This window comes from Haemaphysalis longicornis, unplaced genomic scaffold, assembly GCF_048455015.1.
Source record: "Haemaphysalis longicornis isolate Haplotype H1 unplaced genomic scaffold, Haemaphysalis longicornis Haplotype H1 scaffold_6, whole genome shotgun sequence".
Lineage (NCBI taxonomy): Eukaryota > Metazoa > Arthropoda > Arachnida > Ixodida > Ixodidae > Haemaphysalis > Haemaphysalis longicornis.
Window position 1 is genome coordinate 53,254,454 of NW_027526407.1, and position 18,266 is coordinate 53,272,719.

Genomic DNA, 18,266 nt, shown 5'->3' on the forward strand with positions numbered 1-18,266 from the left:
TTCCTTCTGCTCGTAGAAACGTTTCGTCGTTTCGTGTGGCGGTGTGGCCCCTTCATATTTCTGTACTGGGACGATTTATCGGTGATCTCACGCTAATTTTGCGCGTTGGTCAGAGAAGAGGCAAACCCTTACCCCTTCACATTCCGGCGGTTCCATCGGTAAGGTAGTTACTCACGATTGTTCTGTCTTCACACAGCTGCGCGAGCAGCTGATCGACATGGCCCACGAATCGTTCCTGCATCAAAATGTTCATACAGCGCACTGTGTATTACCGCAAAATTATGCCTTGATTGTGTATTTTTATCAGCCCTGTAGACTTGCTCGCGAAGCATGTGCGCATGTTGGTGTAAACGCCAAATTTTACAGCATACTACGCGCGTTGACGTAGTTTCCTTTACAGCAGTACAAACGACTTAGTACAATCCCTTATAGCGAAAAAAACCCGAGCAGTGACAGATTATTACCGGGTTTTTTCTTAAAACTATACTAAAGTCGGTGTTTGCCGTTGTGGATAGCTGCAAGGAAAGTGGCATTTCAAAGGTGCCCCCTTTCAAAAACAAGATTCCAAGTACCAGAACGTAACTCTGCGGGATTTCTTCCCGCGGGCAGACGATTGGGGATCATGTTTTCAAGGAGAGGCGGGAAGCCGCGGCCAACATCTGAGGCGTTTTTTCTCGCTACCCACAGATACTTGAACAAGCTTTGCGCCTGGACAGCCAGCAAGATGGCTATGTACAAAGGGGCCGCCAGCGAGGCTGGCCGCGCCATGCATTTGAAAAAGAAGCGCGAAAAGGCGCTGGAGGAGCTGGAGCTGCGCAAGAAGAAGATCGAGGAAGAGCTGAAACTGTCCACCATGGAGAACAAATTCGCCGCTCACTACGACGCCGTCGAGCAGCAGCTCAAGTCGAGCACCATTGGTCTCGTCACCCTCGACGAAATGAAGGTGAGTGTATGGCAGCCGTTCGGAGTCGCTCCGAGGAGTCACTGCAGAGTATGGACAACTTTTGGTTAGTGGACGAGCCGTTGTGTACCCTTGACTGCGGTGCAGAGAGTGCGTCGGGTACATTGTCTTGAATAAAACAAGCTCACAAGTGTGTCTGAGAGACAAGTTTACAGAGCATGGATTTCCCGTAAAAACATGAAAGGAAAGCCCATAAAATATTTTGCCTAGATTATGAAGTGTCGAACAAAGCTACGGGTATCTGTGGCTTCAAAGGTTATTCTGTGCGTTATATTCAGAATTATATCAGTTCTGAAGCACACACTGGTGGTTTGGGTGAGTTAAGCGTCATGTACAGCTTCCACGTAGCTAACTTGAGATCCTGTTGCGCTTGAAGAGAGTGTCGTTTTAATTAAGAATGTTCGCCTATCTCATGCCTGCCTTTTCAGCAATCCAGATGACTACAGCACACTCTGCTTGTCATTGCTGGTAACAAAAGTACGTGATTTTAACTGAAGGCCTTTTGCAAAACATAATGGTTATGGCCATCAGTATTTGAATAGTGTGGAAGCTAGCTTCTGTACTGAAATTTCAAGCATTGCAAAAAAAAAAAAAAAAAAAACGTGACAAATCTATAACAAGGGTTTTCCACACAAGTCAGTGTCTGCCGTTGTCGCTAGAAAAATGGCATCTCAAAGGTGTCAACAACACATTCCAAGTACCAAAATGAAACTCTACGGAATTTCTTTCCGTGGGCAGAAAAATGGGGGATCATGTTTTCAAGTGACAACGGGAAGCCGCGGCCAACATTGCAGGAAGCTGCGGAGGAGGTGTTGCTTTACTGTGGATGGCTGTTACAGCAGAAGTCCGTAAAATGCAAGACGTACCACCCGACTGTGTTGATTTTGTCCTGGCGAAAAGCTGATGTGTTCAGCTATACAAGCTTAGAAACATCCACTATCTCCTTCGTGCCGTCGTAAGGTAGAATGTGGCAGCATGACTTCAGAAACTCACCGAACCCTGAATCTGCGATATTGTTTGGTTGCAATGTTCATGGGGACACATTTACTTCCGCGGTCTCGATTTTCAACCTATACATCGCCTTTTTTTTTAATCTCTCTCTCCAGGCCAAGCAAGAGGATGTGGTGAAGGAGCGCGAGCGTCAGTTGGCCCAGAAGCAGCAGGAGCGTGAACTGCAACGCCAGAGGGAGATCCAGAAGAAACGGGAGCAGCAAGAGCGACAAAGGAGGCAGGCAAGTCCTTCAGAGTTGTGGTACAAGACGAGCACTTGTAACTGTGGCATAGATCGTCGCGTTAATGAAGTCGCCAGTCGCGTAACTAATGCCGTGACTGGAGGACAGCACGGTGCCTTCGATTTCAAATGCATAGACCTAGAACATTTCTCCCTGCATATTATTTCTCGTCGCATTGTTCTGTTGCTTTCACATCTGGTGTTGCAGTGCCGGGCATACGAACCCGATTGCCGTAATGTAAATCCAAAGCTGAGGTTCTTAAATGACAGAAGAGGTACAAAGAGCTTGTCGCAAAATCCCCATCTCTTTTCTTTTCTGCCAAATTTTAATGCCTTTGCACAAGTTGGCTTTGCCACAAGCCGTGAATGTTTTCTTGGCTTCCCTGCATTGCAAATGCTGTCCTTTGTCATTTTTGCATGACACTGAAGTTAGGGTGTGCTTCACGAATGAGGCAACAGGGCCTGCAGTATTAATCTGAATTCACCAACAACAAAGACCTAAGCTGGCAAGTGTTGCACTATTGATGATGATTGCTATTGGTTTCCCCTTTGTAACGGGGTGATGACGTGTCACCTTACCAAAAAGGTGACACGTCCCCACTGAAGAATGTCCCCTCTGCTCCTTTTTTTTTTTTTTTTTCTTATACAGTGGACTCGCGTTAAGACGAACAACATTTTTCCTCTCTTGTAACGTTCACAATGCAAAAAACCTCCGCTTGAGCCGAATTTCTGATGATAAGAACAAATTTTTACGGTCCCTTCGAGTTCGTCTTAACAGGAGTCTACTGTATTCAATTTCTGCTGCGGCATAAAAATCAAAAGCCCTGGAATTACCTGCTACACCCTTCTGTAGAACAAGATAAATGCATCATGTTGCAGTGGTTTAAGTTCGAAAGCCCGTACATTGCAAATTGTGTGTAACAAAGATTTTCGTCTCACGTTTCCAGATCGCAGCCTTGTCGTTCAAGCTGGACGATGACGAGGAAGAGGAGGAGGAGGAAGAAGGTGAGGAGGAGAAACAAGAGGATGTGGAGAAGAGAGTGGAGGAAGACTCCAACTCCTCTTCTGTTTCGGAGAAGAAAGACAGCGGGGTGGGAGAGGAGGAGGAAGAGAACGAGAACGAGGTCGACTACGAGCCCCCCGCGAAGCGCAAGTTGGGCAAGAACCCCGACGTCGACACGAGCTTCCTCCCTGATAGGGAGAGGGAGGAGGAGGAGAAGCGCATTCGTGAAGAGCTGCGGATGGTGAGTGTTCCGGGGGTTCCGGGAAGAGTGAGAGAGAGAGAATCAACTTTTACTGAGCCCTTTAAAGAAGGTGTGTGCGCGCAGGCACCAGAAAATCGCCACATCTTCTATTCCTTTGGAATTGCGAACACACTTTCTCAAAACTGGCTTTCACGTTGCAGAGATCACGTGTAGTCCACTCATAGACGTGCAAATTGCAAATATTTGAATCAAAGGAAAGCAAAGGAGCCACAAGGCGGTGTAGGCGTGAGGTTCCGGCCCCTCGTGGGCACAAGCCTGGGATTTCCTGTGTGCACCTAGTGCCATCTACCACTTCGCTTGGAACATCCCTGCTATTCTTTTATGCAATTGCTAAAAGAGCTCCGTTGTTCTGCTGGAGTAGCCTAGGGGGGAATCGTAGGTACAGAAGCCCCAGGTTCGAGCCCTAGCAACACCAATATTTTTTTCCAAGGCCCATGATTTTCTTTGTCGTAAAATGTTCTCTTAGCTCACTTCTGCGCATTCATTTCGCAAATGAAAGTGATCGCTCCCTTTTAGATTGTTTCAGTGTTGGGGCTCAACATATCAACACTGCACATTGCACCAGAAGTGCAGGTTTTTGTACCTACCTTGGAACGGAATATCGCAGTGTAGGCACTTATGTGAAAGGCTGTGTCTAGTGTTCCGTCCAGACAGAACGATAAAAAATGTTAATGTTCCATCCAGACGGAACTACAAGTGAAAATTGTCAAGTTCGGGACGGCAACTGTTACCAAAGTTTCATCCAAAAAAAACACATCCAAAAAAAAACACAACTCGCATTGACAGCAGTCTTTCTTGATTTTCGCCCAACCAGCTGAACCGCTCCCGCTCACTGACTAGCAAGAATCACTGTTAATTATTAATCATTATTAATAAATTACAGATAATCGGACTAACTCGGACGGAACTCCAAGCCTCCACCCCATGCTCGCTTCACAATATTTCAGTGAGAGCAGTCTTTCTTGATTTTTACCAAACCGGCCAAACCGCTTCCGCTCACTGGCGAGCCAGGGTCACTGTTAATTATTTAAGGGGCCCTGCAACACCTTCGATAAGCGCAGTCACTCCTTCCTTCGCGTCTGGAACCACTGCGAAAGCTATAGTTATCGCCAGCATGGAGCGGCACTGCGCGATTTGCTCGTCGCACCAGATACACCTTCCACTTCTGCTTTGTTTTTGTGGCTGTTTTTTAGAAGTTGCTATCGAAAAGCATTCATTGCTGCACCTGAAGGAAAACCGGCCAAAAGCTGCTACATGGCCTTAGTGACATAATTTGAGTTGTCGAAGAACATCAAGACTGGGAAAGAGAGAAAAATCTTTTGAGCGACTTTACAAGTTATCTGATGGGCATAGAGCAGTAATTTTTGGCTGAGGTACTTTGCGACCCCCTAATCTAAGGACTGGGTGTGTTGGATAACTACGCTCTGCAGGCATTCATTATTTTCATAAAAGCTGAAAAAAGTGTTGCAGGGTCCCTTTAATCACTGGTAATAATCACAGATTGGGCATAACTAGCAATGGCTACGTCGGCCTTGGCTTTAGTGAGCGGTAGCGGTTCGGCTGGTTGAGAAAGAATCAAGACCGACTGCTCTCACCGCGTGACCACACCACTTCGTTCTGTCTGGACAGAACTTTACCACTTGTTACCGTCCTGTCTGGACGGAACACTAGATACAGTCTATGTAAAATTGGCAGCATATGAGGGTAACGCTGCTGTCACTTTTGCGAGGTAGCTACAAAACACCCACCGTCAATGCCAAAGGCTTTAATGTAGTTTTTTTGAACTGTTGAACTCCAGTACTTCGCACTGGGGCTCTTCGATTTACAGTCTCGGACTCCTCGAGAAGCAGTCCGGCATTTGATTTTCCCATGTATCCCTATGGCATTGGGGAATCCTCGGACTACCCGCGGACTATCCGCAGTGAGTCCGACACTGTAAATTGAAGAGCCCCACTGTCTTCGAGGCGACATCTGCGTAGCCAGACATAACTTAGTTTGCTGGAGGACTCAGCATGTATGTGCATGGTTAGTATTGTCATTAGACAGTGCCTCGATGCCGTCCAATCCATAGCCGTAGCCGGTGACTGAGACGTTCTGGTGCCTCTTGCCAGGAGTGGGTGCAGAAGCAGGGGAAGCTGAAGAGCGAGGACATCGAGATCACCTTCAGCTACTGGGACGGATCGGGCCACCGCAGGGTGGTGCGCATGAAGAAGGGCAACAGCATCTACCAGTTCCTGCAGGTCAGTGCGCGCGCCTTCTCCTTTTGCCAGTCCCACGTCCTTCCCACAGGACTGTTGGCACCTGGCCGGAGTAACATGTATGCAATCTGGAACTCCCTCTGAACTGTGGAACTCTTAAAGGAGCACTGACACGAAGATTTTATGTTACACTTTTATTGCTTTTATCAATGCTTAATGGCCTGGCGAACCTGAAACAGCACTTCAAATACTTCAGCGCGCGATAGTTATTTATATTGAACGGCCTGAAAATCGTTTGTTTCAAATTCCCGCACTTTCATCCCGAACGGCGCATATGACAGAATCCCTGACTGACCTCACCGCTTTGTGCGGACATCACCGGCGCCCGCTTGAGAGGGTGTTGCACCCGCTCGCCGCTCGTGGGCCCGCGCGCGTGAAGTGACGTAACGAGTTTTCGACGAGCGCTTCCGCGTCACTTCTTTTGGCTTTCCCGGGATGATGTCACGCTGATGTCCATTCGCTGAGTGCCGCTCCGCGCGCTGCTCCGTCGGCGCGATAAATGAGATCCAATTAAACTATGTTCTTCGCGTCGCAGGCCGCTCATATTTCAGCCAGGGTATTCTGTTGAGTGAAGGAAGCGGACTGTGCAATAATATTAACGCCGAAAATTGGTGTCAGTGCTCCTTTAAGGGGCACTGATCTGGTAACATTCCTATGGGACTTCAACTTCATGTCCCACAGTCTTTAAAAGCCTGACAAAGAAGTGAAGTGCTGTGACAACGGGACGAGCGAGTCGACACACACAAGGCGCTAATTCCAACAGATTTATTAGCAGGCAAATACACATATACCGTATTTTTGCGCGTATAACCCGCACCAAAAATGCGCAAAATTTCAGTGGTAAACTACGGGTGTGGATAATACCTGGCGTTTTTCCTTTAGTGCAGCTTTGCGGCAATGCGCGTTGTGCTGTGAAGATAACCTTATGTACAGCAGTGAGGACTGCGGCTCAAGTGATAGCTCTAGCTATCACTGAGTGAACTGACTTTCGCCTTGCAGTCAGTGTATTCTGCTCGCTAAATATGTGCTTGTTCTGTCTACATAGCATGTGATGTGCTGCTTGAGCAGTAGCTTTGGTGCAGCCTTTCTTGTATCAAATGTGCGGGCAATACGCGAGGATTTTTTTTTTCTTTTCCGGCGGGCTGAGAGGGGGGGTGCGGATTATACGCAGGGGCGGGTTATACGCGCGAAAATACGGTATACACATGAACACTGGCCCACTTTTGCTATCATATGAGCTTTCTTTGATAAGGCAACAGACTCAGTACTAACACACATTGTTTACTTTTGCTATCATATGAGCTTCCAATATCTCTCGTGTTAGCTGATTCTTGTCCTTATGACGTGGGCCAGTGTTCATGTATATATATATATGTATTCGCCTGCTAATAAAACTGTTGGAAGTAGGGCCTTGTGTGTGTTGAACCGCTTGTCCCACTGTCCTAGTGCTTCAATTCGTTGTCATGTTGTACCAACGGGCCCAAACCGGCACCCTCTTTAAAAGCATCGTGCACCAATACCAAAAGCTTTACAAATACATATCAACGTTCACAACGGCTTAGTTTGCTCATTTTAGCTATGTGTTGCTTCTGTACTGAAATAAAGAACTAAAACTCACGCTTGCTAGTGAAAACTGGATACACCAAAATGTGTTTCTTGTTTATTTTTTATCTGAGTGAAGAGGTGATATATTTCTAAAAGAAGCAAACTCGGCGGTAAGGAAGATTCCTGTGAATTTGTGAAACCTTTCGTGTCTGCACACGATGCTTTTTAAGCCCGTGGGTCGTGAACTAGCAAGTCCCATGCAAATGTGATTAGGTGAGTCCCTTAACTGAGTCCTGTTGAAGCCAGCTACAGCTAGTATAGTTGCGAAGGGAAAATTTGACGCTTGGCTCCAGCCATATGGCTACAAAGTGAAGCTGTACAGCTTTATCAGAAACTTAGCAGTTAAGAAAAAAAATTAGTAGTGGCTTAGGACTGCTATGCCAGGATATACGTAGCGCGAGCTAAGGTTCAGCAATCCAGTTTAATCCAGTCCAGTCTAGTCCTGTGCAGTCACTGCTTCTCGCGCATGCTCAGCACGGCTCTTCACGAGCCACGCGAAACGGCTGTCAAGTGGCTCCACTGCAGCGTCAGACTTGGCTACTGCGCAATTGAGGCGCATACCTGGGCACGCGCTGGTGCCAGTGTGTCTGCCGCGGCTATGGCGCAACACAATCCACTTTAATCCAATCTAATCCAATGTCCCTCACGCTTGCACAGAACGGCCCTTCACAACACACGCGAAACTGCTCAACCTCGGCCAGTGTAGCTTACGCTACAAAAACTAATTCGGTGAGGGATTTGAACCCAGGGCTTTTGCCTCTAAGTGGGGCAGTCGATCTACCAACTGAGCTACCAGTAGGCTAGCTGTTTGTGTTGCGAGTGGATTAATTGACAACCTCGAAGTGTGGGACAAGTGTTAGAAGGCCAGTTTAGGGGGAACCTCCCAAGTGGAGCAAGTTTCTGCAAAGGAAAATGGCGGCATTCACCTGAAATGCTGCCGTACAACAATTCTTCAAGTGTGAAGTTTGCAGAAATTTTCACCTGTGCACATTTATAGGTGCTAAGTAGGTCTGTCGAAACAAGCGTGGAAATGTGCTACAAGATACAAGTGTAATGTCTGAAGTGTCTGCACTGCACAGACAATTGAATGTGTTCAAGTAAAATACATGTTTAGTTTGGCAGGCATACACTGGCATCTTTACCGTGTCGTAAACTCTCTATCTGACCGCGCACGCACAACTAGCTCGAAATTCCTGTTAAATTAGGTGTTCAGAATTGTTGCTGGTTTGTGTGTCATGGTGACGACCTGGGTGAACCCGACTGTGTGCTGCAGAAATGCCTGGAGCTCTTGCGGAAGGACTTCTACGAGCTGCGTGCGGTCACGGCGGACCAGCTTATGTACGTCAAGGAGGACTTGATCATCCCACACCACTACACGTTCTACGACTTCATCGTCACCAAGGTGAGTGGTCGTGCGCAAGTTTGAGCGCTGGATAAACTCAAACCTAGCCACACGTTGAAGTTGTGACCTATGCAAAAGCTTATAGAATGGGCCTTCGCAAATTTTGTCCGTCCTATTCATAGCAAAAAAAGTAGTTCCACAATGATTGTAACTATGGCTGCATTATAGCAATTGCGAGGCAGTGCGTGTTTTGATACAGCATACTTTTTTTTCCTTGTGGGAGCCACAATATTGATGTAACTGAAGCAAAACTTGGTGCCTGAATCTGACTGTTTCGTCCTGAAATTTTTTTTTAGTCTCACCATAAAAACACATCACTGCAGCCACTTGACAGTTGCCTGCTATGCTCAGAGAACATTGAACGCTACGAAGTCTAGAAGGTTGGAGTTTGGCTGCTGTTTTTCACCGAAGGGAAAGCCAGTAGTTTGTTAGGTGGGTCACTGCCCCACTAGCGCTTGGCATGGCATACCCCAAGGCAGTGTCCTTGTACCTCTAGTATCCAATTATGCCGTCAATAGTGTGGTACAAACAAGCTTGCCAGTGCGCTTTAAGGGACCCTGCATCACTTCCCATTGATTACTCGGAATGTATTTTGGGGTAAAGTCTATTGTCCCAGCAGTCTTCTCCCGCAAGAATTATGAAAATCCGTTCACTAATACCGAAACTACGCACGATGAGAAATTGCGCGTAATCGTTCCCTCTCAACTTGATCGCGGACAACGCGACGAAAGCTGCGCGCTCTCTCCTGGAGAGGGGGGCAGCTCAAGGTGTTCTCTTCGGCGGCCTTCAATATATCACAAGCTGGGGAGTTTTTTTCTTTTCTCCGCAACGTGGAGGGGTCTATTTCTGGTCTGGTGCCACAAAAAAGCAGGCATGGCTGCCTGCTCGCAAGCGCGCACTCAGGCTGGTAGGGCATTTTTGAAGCAATAAACGTTTGAGTGGTCTCATTGAAAGGGGAGTATTGAGGTCGTCACTCAGTCTGTGCACCCTCAAAACACAAAAGAAATGCCAAAACTGTGCGTACAGGTTCAGGCATAGAAGAGGTTGCTACACAGCGCCGATGACGGTGGATCGTCACAGGAAATGCGAGAAATAAGCCGCGAAGTTGACCAGCAACAGCCAATAGGACAGCCACAATGACGTCGTTTAGGCCATGCCAGGAGTGCATAATGAGGGAAATTGAAGAGAGCAAGGTTGCTTTTTCCGCGTCTTTTACGGTGGTTTGCGTGCTCACCGCTTCATGCACACGTGTAATATTTCGCAGTGTAATCTAAATGTCACTCAGGTTTATTTGCACTGCTCAGAAAGTGTTGCAGGGTCCCTTTAATGACTGTGGTCCTCATTGTTTTGTAAAGTTGCATCAGGGGCAAGAATACTCAAGTTGCTCACGTCGCTTCCTGTGCGCAGGCCCGCGGGAAGAGTGGACCGCTGTTTGCCTACGACGCCAGGGAGGACGTGCGACTGACCAACGACGCCTCGGTCGAGAAGGAAGAGTCGCACGCGGGCAAGGTTCTGCTGCGCTCCTGGTACGAGCGCAACAAGCACATCTTCCCCGCGTCCCGGTGGGAACCGTACGATCCGGCCCGCTCGTACGAGCGCTACACCGTGTCCGACCGGCACAAGTAGACGGTCTCGAACACAGCCAGCTGCTTACTTTAGATGTCGAGGGAAAGTTGTTGCTTTCGAAAATGACGCCCGAAATGGGTACTTTACGGGGGCTATTGATTAATTGAATGAATCCTATTAAATAGGTTGTCAATAAGCTAAGCCACTTGTTCCAGTGGGTCAACCCTACTTTTAAACTGTCATTTGAGCAATGCTGCGTGTGCAAAGCTTTCCACAGACAAGCATTACATGTGTGCATTTTTTGGCCGTTAATCGGGAAACTGAGTATTACAGTAAAATCTCGTTACAAGAGACACTCAAGGGAACCAAAAAATGTCTCTTGTAACCGAGGTGTCTTGTATGCAATGTTGCTAACATGGCGAACATAGGAAAACCAACCAAAGCGCCTTCATTCAAATGTCTCATAACCAAGTGTCTCTTGTAACAGTCTCTTGTAACAGGGTTTTACTGTAGTACAAAGTCGTCTTGTGAGGGCTTAATGTGCACAAAAACTCCGTGGAGATTTTACAACTGTTGTCTGCATTAATGGTAGGGATGTTATACATCTCTGCAGTGCTTCGCCCTTCATGGAGATGAAAATGCCAGAGGTACACTTAGGCTATGAAGCACGCCACATAAAGAGACAATGGATTGATTTTTAGACCACCTGGGGATCTTTAATGTGCACACTTCGATGCTGTACAGACAAGTGTTTTTGGTTTGTACTGACTGAAGATGTCTGCCAGTCACGGGTTGTTCGCTTTTGTAGCAGCCCCCCACTCCTAAAGGAAACTTATATACAATGCAAGGTTAAGCATCCTTTAAATGTTAAAGGGCAAATCTATTGGGCTAAACGTCATACAGTGTGTTTTCAACAACCTGACATTTATTCACAATCGCAAGACTTTTACATTACAAATGGTTGCCCATGGAAGTTCTTATGTACAGTCTTCTTCTTATGGCAATAGTTTCTAACATCACTGTTGTAAATAAAGTCATTGTTATCACGATTGTACTGCTCTTTCTTCAGGGTGAACACAGGCAAAAAAAAAATGTGCGTACTACAAAAAGTGCCTACAGCGCGCTCCTTGCATTTAACTGCCCATTTCGTTACGGGCGTTGATTGAGAAACCGGGTAAACGTATAAAATGCAAGGCGTGCCTTAACGTTCAACCATACAAATGCATAAACTATGGTCCAACCGATGCAACAGTTCAGGAACATGGCACGACTGCATCAATAGGTTGGAAAAGTTGGGTCGATGGTCTTTGCCCAGGCTTCCAAGCCACCACGGACATCGCGAACTTTGACCCCGCGCCCCTTCCAAGCCTCCTCCAGCTTTTCCACCGCCAGCTGAGAATCGTTGCCACGGCGACAGACCACAACCACTGCAAAGAGTAGGGTCGGCACATTGCCCGACATTTCGGAAACAGATTTAAAAAGGGGCCATGGAGACAAAATACAAGTTTGTTTTATTCAAAAGATTTCACGTTTTATAGCGCCCCCAGCGCTCGTCTGGCAGCAAATGATGCCGTATTCACTGAGAAATTAATCAGTTTAGGTTAAAATTTTGATTACCCCGCTAAATTGTGTGTTTTCATGACGTCTGCCATTAAGTCACGAAGGCGGGTATTCAAACAAATTTCCAGTGTGCCATTCGGCTCTCCAGCCTTGCTTACTGTCAGCCCTCCCAGATGGCGCTACTTTACTCAGCCACGAACCGTTGTCCGCCGTTGCTTTGTTTTTGACCGTATTTGCACCTGGATCGCTTCTGTTACGGTAGAAAGTAATCGTTTCGTGAAGCATGGGGTATGCTCGACAAGTGGGGTCACGTAAGACGTCAACTGCACCAATAGGCCAGTGTCGGGCAAGACAACTCCAAAGCGGCAGACTGCTGTGCAGCTAGAACAGGCATAGTGCGCCCAGTACCAACAGCGGTACTTCTATGTTTACATGTATTTTCATTACTTTCATTGTTTGCCGCACCATTATTACTGCCGCAAAATTGAATTTGCATTACATTTAAGCGCGAATAGCTCCTTCGAAAAACTTATTTATAAGCCCTGCTTAATTTGTGTTTGCTTTTGCCGGCCTCGGCCAATCGCGCAGCTGGGCATATGGCATCATAGGTTCTGTTGCAGGAAATGAGCTAGTGGGTCGCATGGCCATTCCTGTTTTTCCTGATTATATAGCTCATTTGAGCAAAGTGTGCGTTAAAAGTGGTGTCAGTATGATTCTAACGAGGCAATCTTTCGAATGAACCAAAGTTATGTTTTGTCTGCATGGCCCCTTTAAAGCAGACTGTCTTTGCATGCCAAAGATACATTATGATGCAACACACAGCAGCTAATTTAGAAGGCTAAAAGTGTTCAAAATATGTTTTTTTGTACTCCACCTCCATCAAAAGCACAGCCTCCGTGGCTGAGAATACATAAAAACTGTTCAGTGATTCATCCTGACAACTAATGCAACTAGTCTCTTACTATGTTGCTTACATCACGGTAAACAATGCGAGGGAGTGAAACAAATCTGTCTTATCCCCTAGCATGATTGCAGAGCATAGCGTACTGTCGTGCAAAATTCCCAGGAAGCATAAAAGTATAAATGCACAAGAGCTGTGTGCAATTCACAACACACCAAAGAAAGAAGGCTTGTTGTGCAGAAGCTGATGGCTGGAGTGTTCGAACATTCAAAGCTTTCGAACACCGAAGCAGTATTCGATTCAGGTTCGGATAAAATAGCACTGAATTCGAAAATTTTTAGTTTGAAAACACAAATTTTCCAATTTGCATTGTGTTTTCTTTTGGTTTCAGGTTCATTTCAAGCCATTTATACCATCGCAATAAAGATTATTTGCACCAGCTCTGCTCAAAATTCACATCTCAAAGAAGTGCAATTGTCAGTTTTTTTTTTTAACTTTGAAAGAAAAAGAACAGTTTATCCCACTAACATTAAAACCCTTGTGGTTGGGCTCACCTTACAGTACATAAGTGTCTCCACATAAAATGTCAAATCATCACTAAAGCTGAAAGCAGCACCATAGCATCTTTGTTTGCATTCTGCAATGTAAAAAATTTACAAAGGCTATCAAACCAGCCTCTCCTACAGGCTAGTTACTGGAACATCCTGGAGAAGTTGTAAATTCCAGTCGTTGCATTGGAAGTGGCCAAGCATTCACTCTGATTCAAAGCGATCCAACAAAATCGTTTTCTTCGTATTCGTGCAACTGTAAGGGTGATAACAAAGCAGAAATGCAGTTGAGTTGTAACCGCCTCAGAGTAGTTGCTGCACCTCACAGAATGGTACTCACCTTCACTAGAATTTGCCAGCTTCTGCTCCAATGAGCCAAGCAGATCGTTCAGCTGCTCCAGAGGAACATCTAAGTGACCGCACAGTCAAAGAATAATAGGAGCTGACTTGCACTACACGAGCCACATACTGATGCTTCAGAAGTGTGCAACCATGCTTCAGAACCGTGCAAAAGATTGTGCAAGTTTATGGCCACTCTAGCTGTGTGTGGCAGGATTCTCGCAGGCTGACACCAGCATGCAGCTTATTCAGTTTAGCATGGTGTGCCCCAAGGCTGCGTTTTTGGCCCCTTACTGTTCAATTTTGTCATCAATAGTGCCACTATACGCGAGAATCACGCAAAAGACTGTGCAAGTTTGTGGCCACTCCAGCTGTGTGTAGCACAATTCTCACAGGCTGACACCAGCAGGCAGCTTATTAAGTTAAGCATGGCATGCCCCAAGCCTGCGTTCTTGGCCCTATACTGTTCAGTTTTGTCATCAACAGCACTGCGTCAACAAGCCAGCAACAGCACTTCAACAGTGGCCCTAACCAAATACACCTCCTCTTTGCACTGTCAAATGCTCTGCAACACCCATGTCAGTGTTGCACTGTTCCCGTTCCCCTGAAATCAACGCACATTTCGGGTGTACGACACCACATTTTCTCCTTCATTGAAAAGGTTACCCTGACATCCAGAAGAACAGGTTCAGGCATATCCAGATCTTCGTTCTCAATGCCAAACACACAAATAAAATACTTGTCAATAGAGGCCTTCGTCCTACACTGCACTTAGATCAGCTGCTGCTGCTTCTTGTGATGATGATGACTTGCCTGCAAAAGCACAACGCCAGTGAGTATAACTTGAACGTTCCGGCACCTCACAGTTATGACCGAACATTTCCGCGAAGGGCGTGACACGACTAGAAAAAAGGATACTGATGCTCTTGGCCAGGTGGCACATCTCAAACTGGCATGTCGGTCGAACGTCAAGCAGCAGGCAGCCTGACCGGTCATCCTGAAGTCTGTCCTTCAGCTCCTGGAGAAGGTTGACGGTTGACAGGGCCACCGTAACTGTGCCTACAATAGCTACGGCTACAAGGCAACGAAACTACTGGAACACAGCTTCGGTAATTCAGCTAAGGCCAACTCTAATTCATCGCATACTTCTATCAAACTTAGAAGTTTTGTTAGCACATGGAATCTGACTTCAAGTAGTTCCATCCCCCCCCCCCCCCCTTTTTTTTTGCTTAGTTCTGCTAGGTTTCAGCAGCCATGAGAGAGTCGAAGTGCGATTGATTTGATTGATTGTAGGTTTTAACGCACCGACGCAGCGCAGGCGATGAGGCGCGCCGTAGTGGAGGGCTCCGGATTAATTTTGACCACCTGGGGATCTTTAACATGCGCCGAAATCTTGTACACACAAGCGTTTTTGCTTTTCGCCTCCATCAGAAAAGCGGCCGCCGCGGCCGAAAATCGAACCCGCGACCTCGTGCTCAGCAGCGCAACGCCCCAGCCATTAAGCCACCGCGGCGGATAGAGTTTAAGTGCGAGTCAACTATGGTATCGAACGAACCAGTGGTAGCGGCTGGTATCGAACGAACCAGTGCAATGTCGATAAATAAACTTCAGTGGGCTGGGACCAAAAAATTGTTCAAATAGAGCAACTTTTGTAGGCAGGTGTTCAACTATGACTGCACCTCAACACAAGTTAATTAAAGTCAGACCATTAGGATTTCACTATATCACCTCGCATATGCAAACAAGAATTAAAAAAAGCTGGCTTCTAGCAGCGTGCTTTGGGGCACCCGAAGTCCTCACTTACCTGACAAGAAATCCGCGACTCCTTGGGCAGCAACGAAACGCTGCAACACTGGAAAGAAAATGAACGGGGCGCTACAGAAAATGCCGCTGGCGATTAAAAAAAGAGAAGCACCGGTATTACGCGATGAAACCTTCTGCTTGGGCTCTCGGCACCACTTAAGGGGGGACAACACTGATCTTAAAACAGCTTCCTTTAATTTTCAGTAAACTGATTGATTGATTGATTGTGGGGTTTAACGCGGCGACGCAACGCAGGCGATGAGGCGCGCCGTAGTGGAGGTCTCCGGATTAATTTTGACCACCTGGGGATCTTTATCGTGCGCCGAAATCTCGTACACACGGGCGTTTTTGCTTTTCGCCTCCATCAGAAAAGCGGCCGCCGCGGCCGGGAATCGAACCCGCGACCTCGTGCTCACCAGCGCAACGCCTTAGCCACTGAGCTACCGCGGCGGGTAATTTTAAGTAAACTCCCACCGATTTCAAATATATCATTATTTTTTTTTTAGTAAGTCAATTAATTCCCAAGATAATTAGAGATAATTAGTCATTTTTTTGGAGGAAACAATAGATAAAACAGTGTTAGTCATAAAACTGTAATCTTTACATTTTCCAATACTATGAAGCCTGGTGAGTGCAATAAGAGAATCGGTTTTTTGATGCACTGCTTGGAACTAATTGTACAAATCATTAAGCTTTGGTGGCACCAGTGGCAAGGAACCATTTTGAATGCCCATTTCAAACATCAAAGCTAATGAGCTGTAAAATTAGTTCCAAGCGGTGCATCAAAAATTCGATTCTCTTATTGCACTGACCAGGGTTCATAGAATTGAAAATATAAAGATTACACTTATAAAAGTGTAATCCTTACAAGTTTCACAGAGTTTCCTTCACAATTTAAAAGAAATTGTTTTAAGAGCCATGTCCCCCTTATTAAAGGGACCCTGCAACACTCTTTTCAACTTTTTTCTAAACCCTTAATGCTTTCAGAATGTATTCAACGAACATATCCAGCACTTAGCATAGGAGGTTTTGGCCAAAAATTTTTCTATATGTCCTTAACATAAATTAGAAACTCGCTCAAAAGATTTTTCTCTCGTTTCGGATCTTGGTGTTCTTCAATTGCTGGAATTACGTCATTTCAGCAATTTAGTGGCTATTGGCCGTTCTGGCTTTCTTGAAGTTGCATCCATAAATGAATTGGATAGTCACCTTAAAAAGAAAGCTACACAAGCAAAGCGCAAGCGGAAGACATATCTGCTGCAACAGGCCCACTCTGTGCTGTCGACAGCTATAGCTTCCGCAGTGCTTCCAAACAAGAAGGACGTGTTGCAGAGTCTCTTTAAGCCTGCTCATGTGCTTTCGAGGGGAAAGCATTACGGCTCCGCCTGGTGATATTTATCAAAAACGTCTTTACTCCCACACTATGTTTCGTCTCTTGTGTTTGCCAGGCATGTCGTTGAGCTCTAAAGTTACCCAACATTATCCCAAACTTTGGACATCAGGCATCTCGCGCTTTGGCGTCAAACGTCGCGAACTGGTACTTATTGGAAAAAGTGCCCATGACACTTCTGGCTGTGCTTACCAAGGTTGACGTCGGAAGGCCTCAAAGAAAAACATTAGGCTTAAGCTCTGGCGCATACCCAACTGTTACTGCTGTTATTCTTGCAGTGTGATGTCTAACCACACAGTAGCACACACCTGCATTGGTGTGTGAGACAACACTTTATGAGAAATCTGTGCTCAAAACCAAACACTGGTGCAACAGGGAAGTTATGATGAAGATAACGAGGGGACCCGTTCGCCAATTGCGCACCAATTCGTGTTGTGTATTGTAACGAGTGCTCGGGAATGCCTGCAACCTTTCCCCTTTTTTCTCCTCGCCACCGCATCTTCATCCCGTATAAGCCCATTTTTAGAGCAGAAGCACACGTGCGAACCAGTCACCTTGTCCGTGGGGCCCGCACCGCACCAAGTGGCATAGTCTTGCAGGAGGGAAACCCTCGATGGCACAATGCTGCACACGGGACAGTCGGGCAACTTGGCCCTCAGCGACACCTGGCGCCATCTGGCATCGGCACCGTCAAACAGGAGCAGCCTCCCCGAGCAAACCTCTGCAGATTTTTAAACGCAAAAGCATTTCTATGGGGACTCAACGAGAACATCCGCCTGATGGGTCAACACTTTTGTCGCGTCAGGAAATTCCACTAATAAAAGGCTCTAGGACAATTCGTGTTCTCATACAAAACAGCCTACATTGCCCCTGGAAATACGTTTTCCTAGCATTGCATTTGTGTACACTTGTGAGGCAGACTTTAGGAGGGCTACGATGTATGGCACTCTGCAGGGATAGGAACGGGTAGAAACAAAGTGGCCTGTATTGGTAGATTCTAAATCTTACAACCAGCAGTTTAATAAGGCAGAAAACGCCAGAAACATGAAAACAGGCGACCATGCCCCATACGCTTTTGGGTACTACGGTTTGCGATGTCACGAAAGTGGCGAAAAGCGAGAGCCCATTGGAGAACCATCCATATACACGTTTTCCTAAAATAAGCAGTTCCTAAGTGGTTCGACACATGAAATAATTGTAAATCAAAACTTTCCGTTGGCTGATCTAATTTAAAAACACAGACTACAGCTTCTACAGGTTGCGAGACCGGCTGCTTTCCTCACGCTTCGGAGTCAGCCGTCATGCTTTCCAGTTTCGTTTTGGAAAAGCATTGGTGAGCAAATAGCGGAGTCGGCAATCTACGACGGTGAATGACCGAGCTCCTGCAAGCAATAACCCTGGCAAAAAGTGGCAAAAGGAACAAGACGTTTAAGCGAC

General features: G+C 46.4%; 2 protein-coding genes across 2 annotated transcripts in view; one reads left to right on the forward strand and one right to left on the reverse strand.

Moving 5' to 3' along the window:
* LOC144142685 (protein FAM50 homolog) lies at positions 1–11,338 on the forward strand. The gene is made up of 7 exons (XM_077674344.1): positions 1–158; positions 688–943; positions 2,068–2,193; positions 3,140–3,436; positions 5,569–5,697; positions 8,594–8,722; positions 10,130–11,338. The coding sequence occupies exons 2-7, from the start codon at positions 725–727 to the stop codon at positions 10,346–10,348; spliced, it is 1,119 nt and encodes a 372-aa protein (XP_077530470.1). The 5' UTR covers positions 1–158; positions 688–724; the 3' UTR covers positions 10,349–11,338.
* The window catches only part of Uba4 (Ubiquitin-like activating enzyme 4), a 27,315-nt gene continuing 20,240 nt past the window's right edge, over positions 11,192–18,266 (reverse strand). The window contains exons 10-14 of the mRNA XM_077674342.1: positions 17,384–17,550; positions 15,441–15,488; positions 14,555–14,654; positions 13,638–13,706; positions 11,192–11,715 (exon numbers count right to left, since the gene is read on the reverse strand). Of these exons, the coding sequence (XP_077530468.1) occupies positions 11,564–11,715; positions 13,638–13,706; positions 14,555–14,654; positions 15,441–15,488; positions 17,384–17,550 (536 nt within the window). The 3' untranslated portion in view covers positions 11,192–11,563. The remainder of the gene's footprint in view (positions 11,716–13,637; positions 13,707–14,554; positions 14,655–15,440; positions 15,489–17,383; positions 17,551–18,266) is intronic.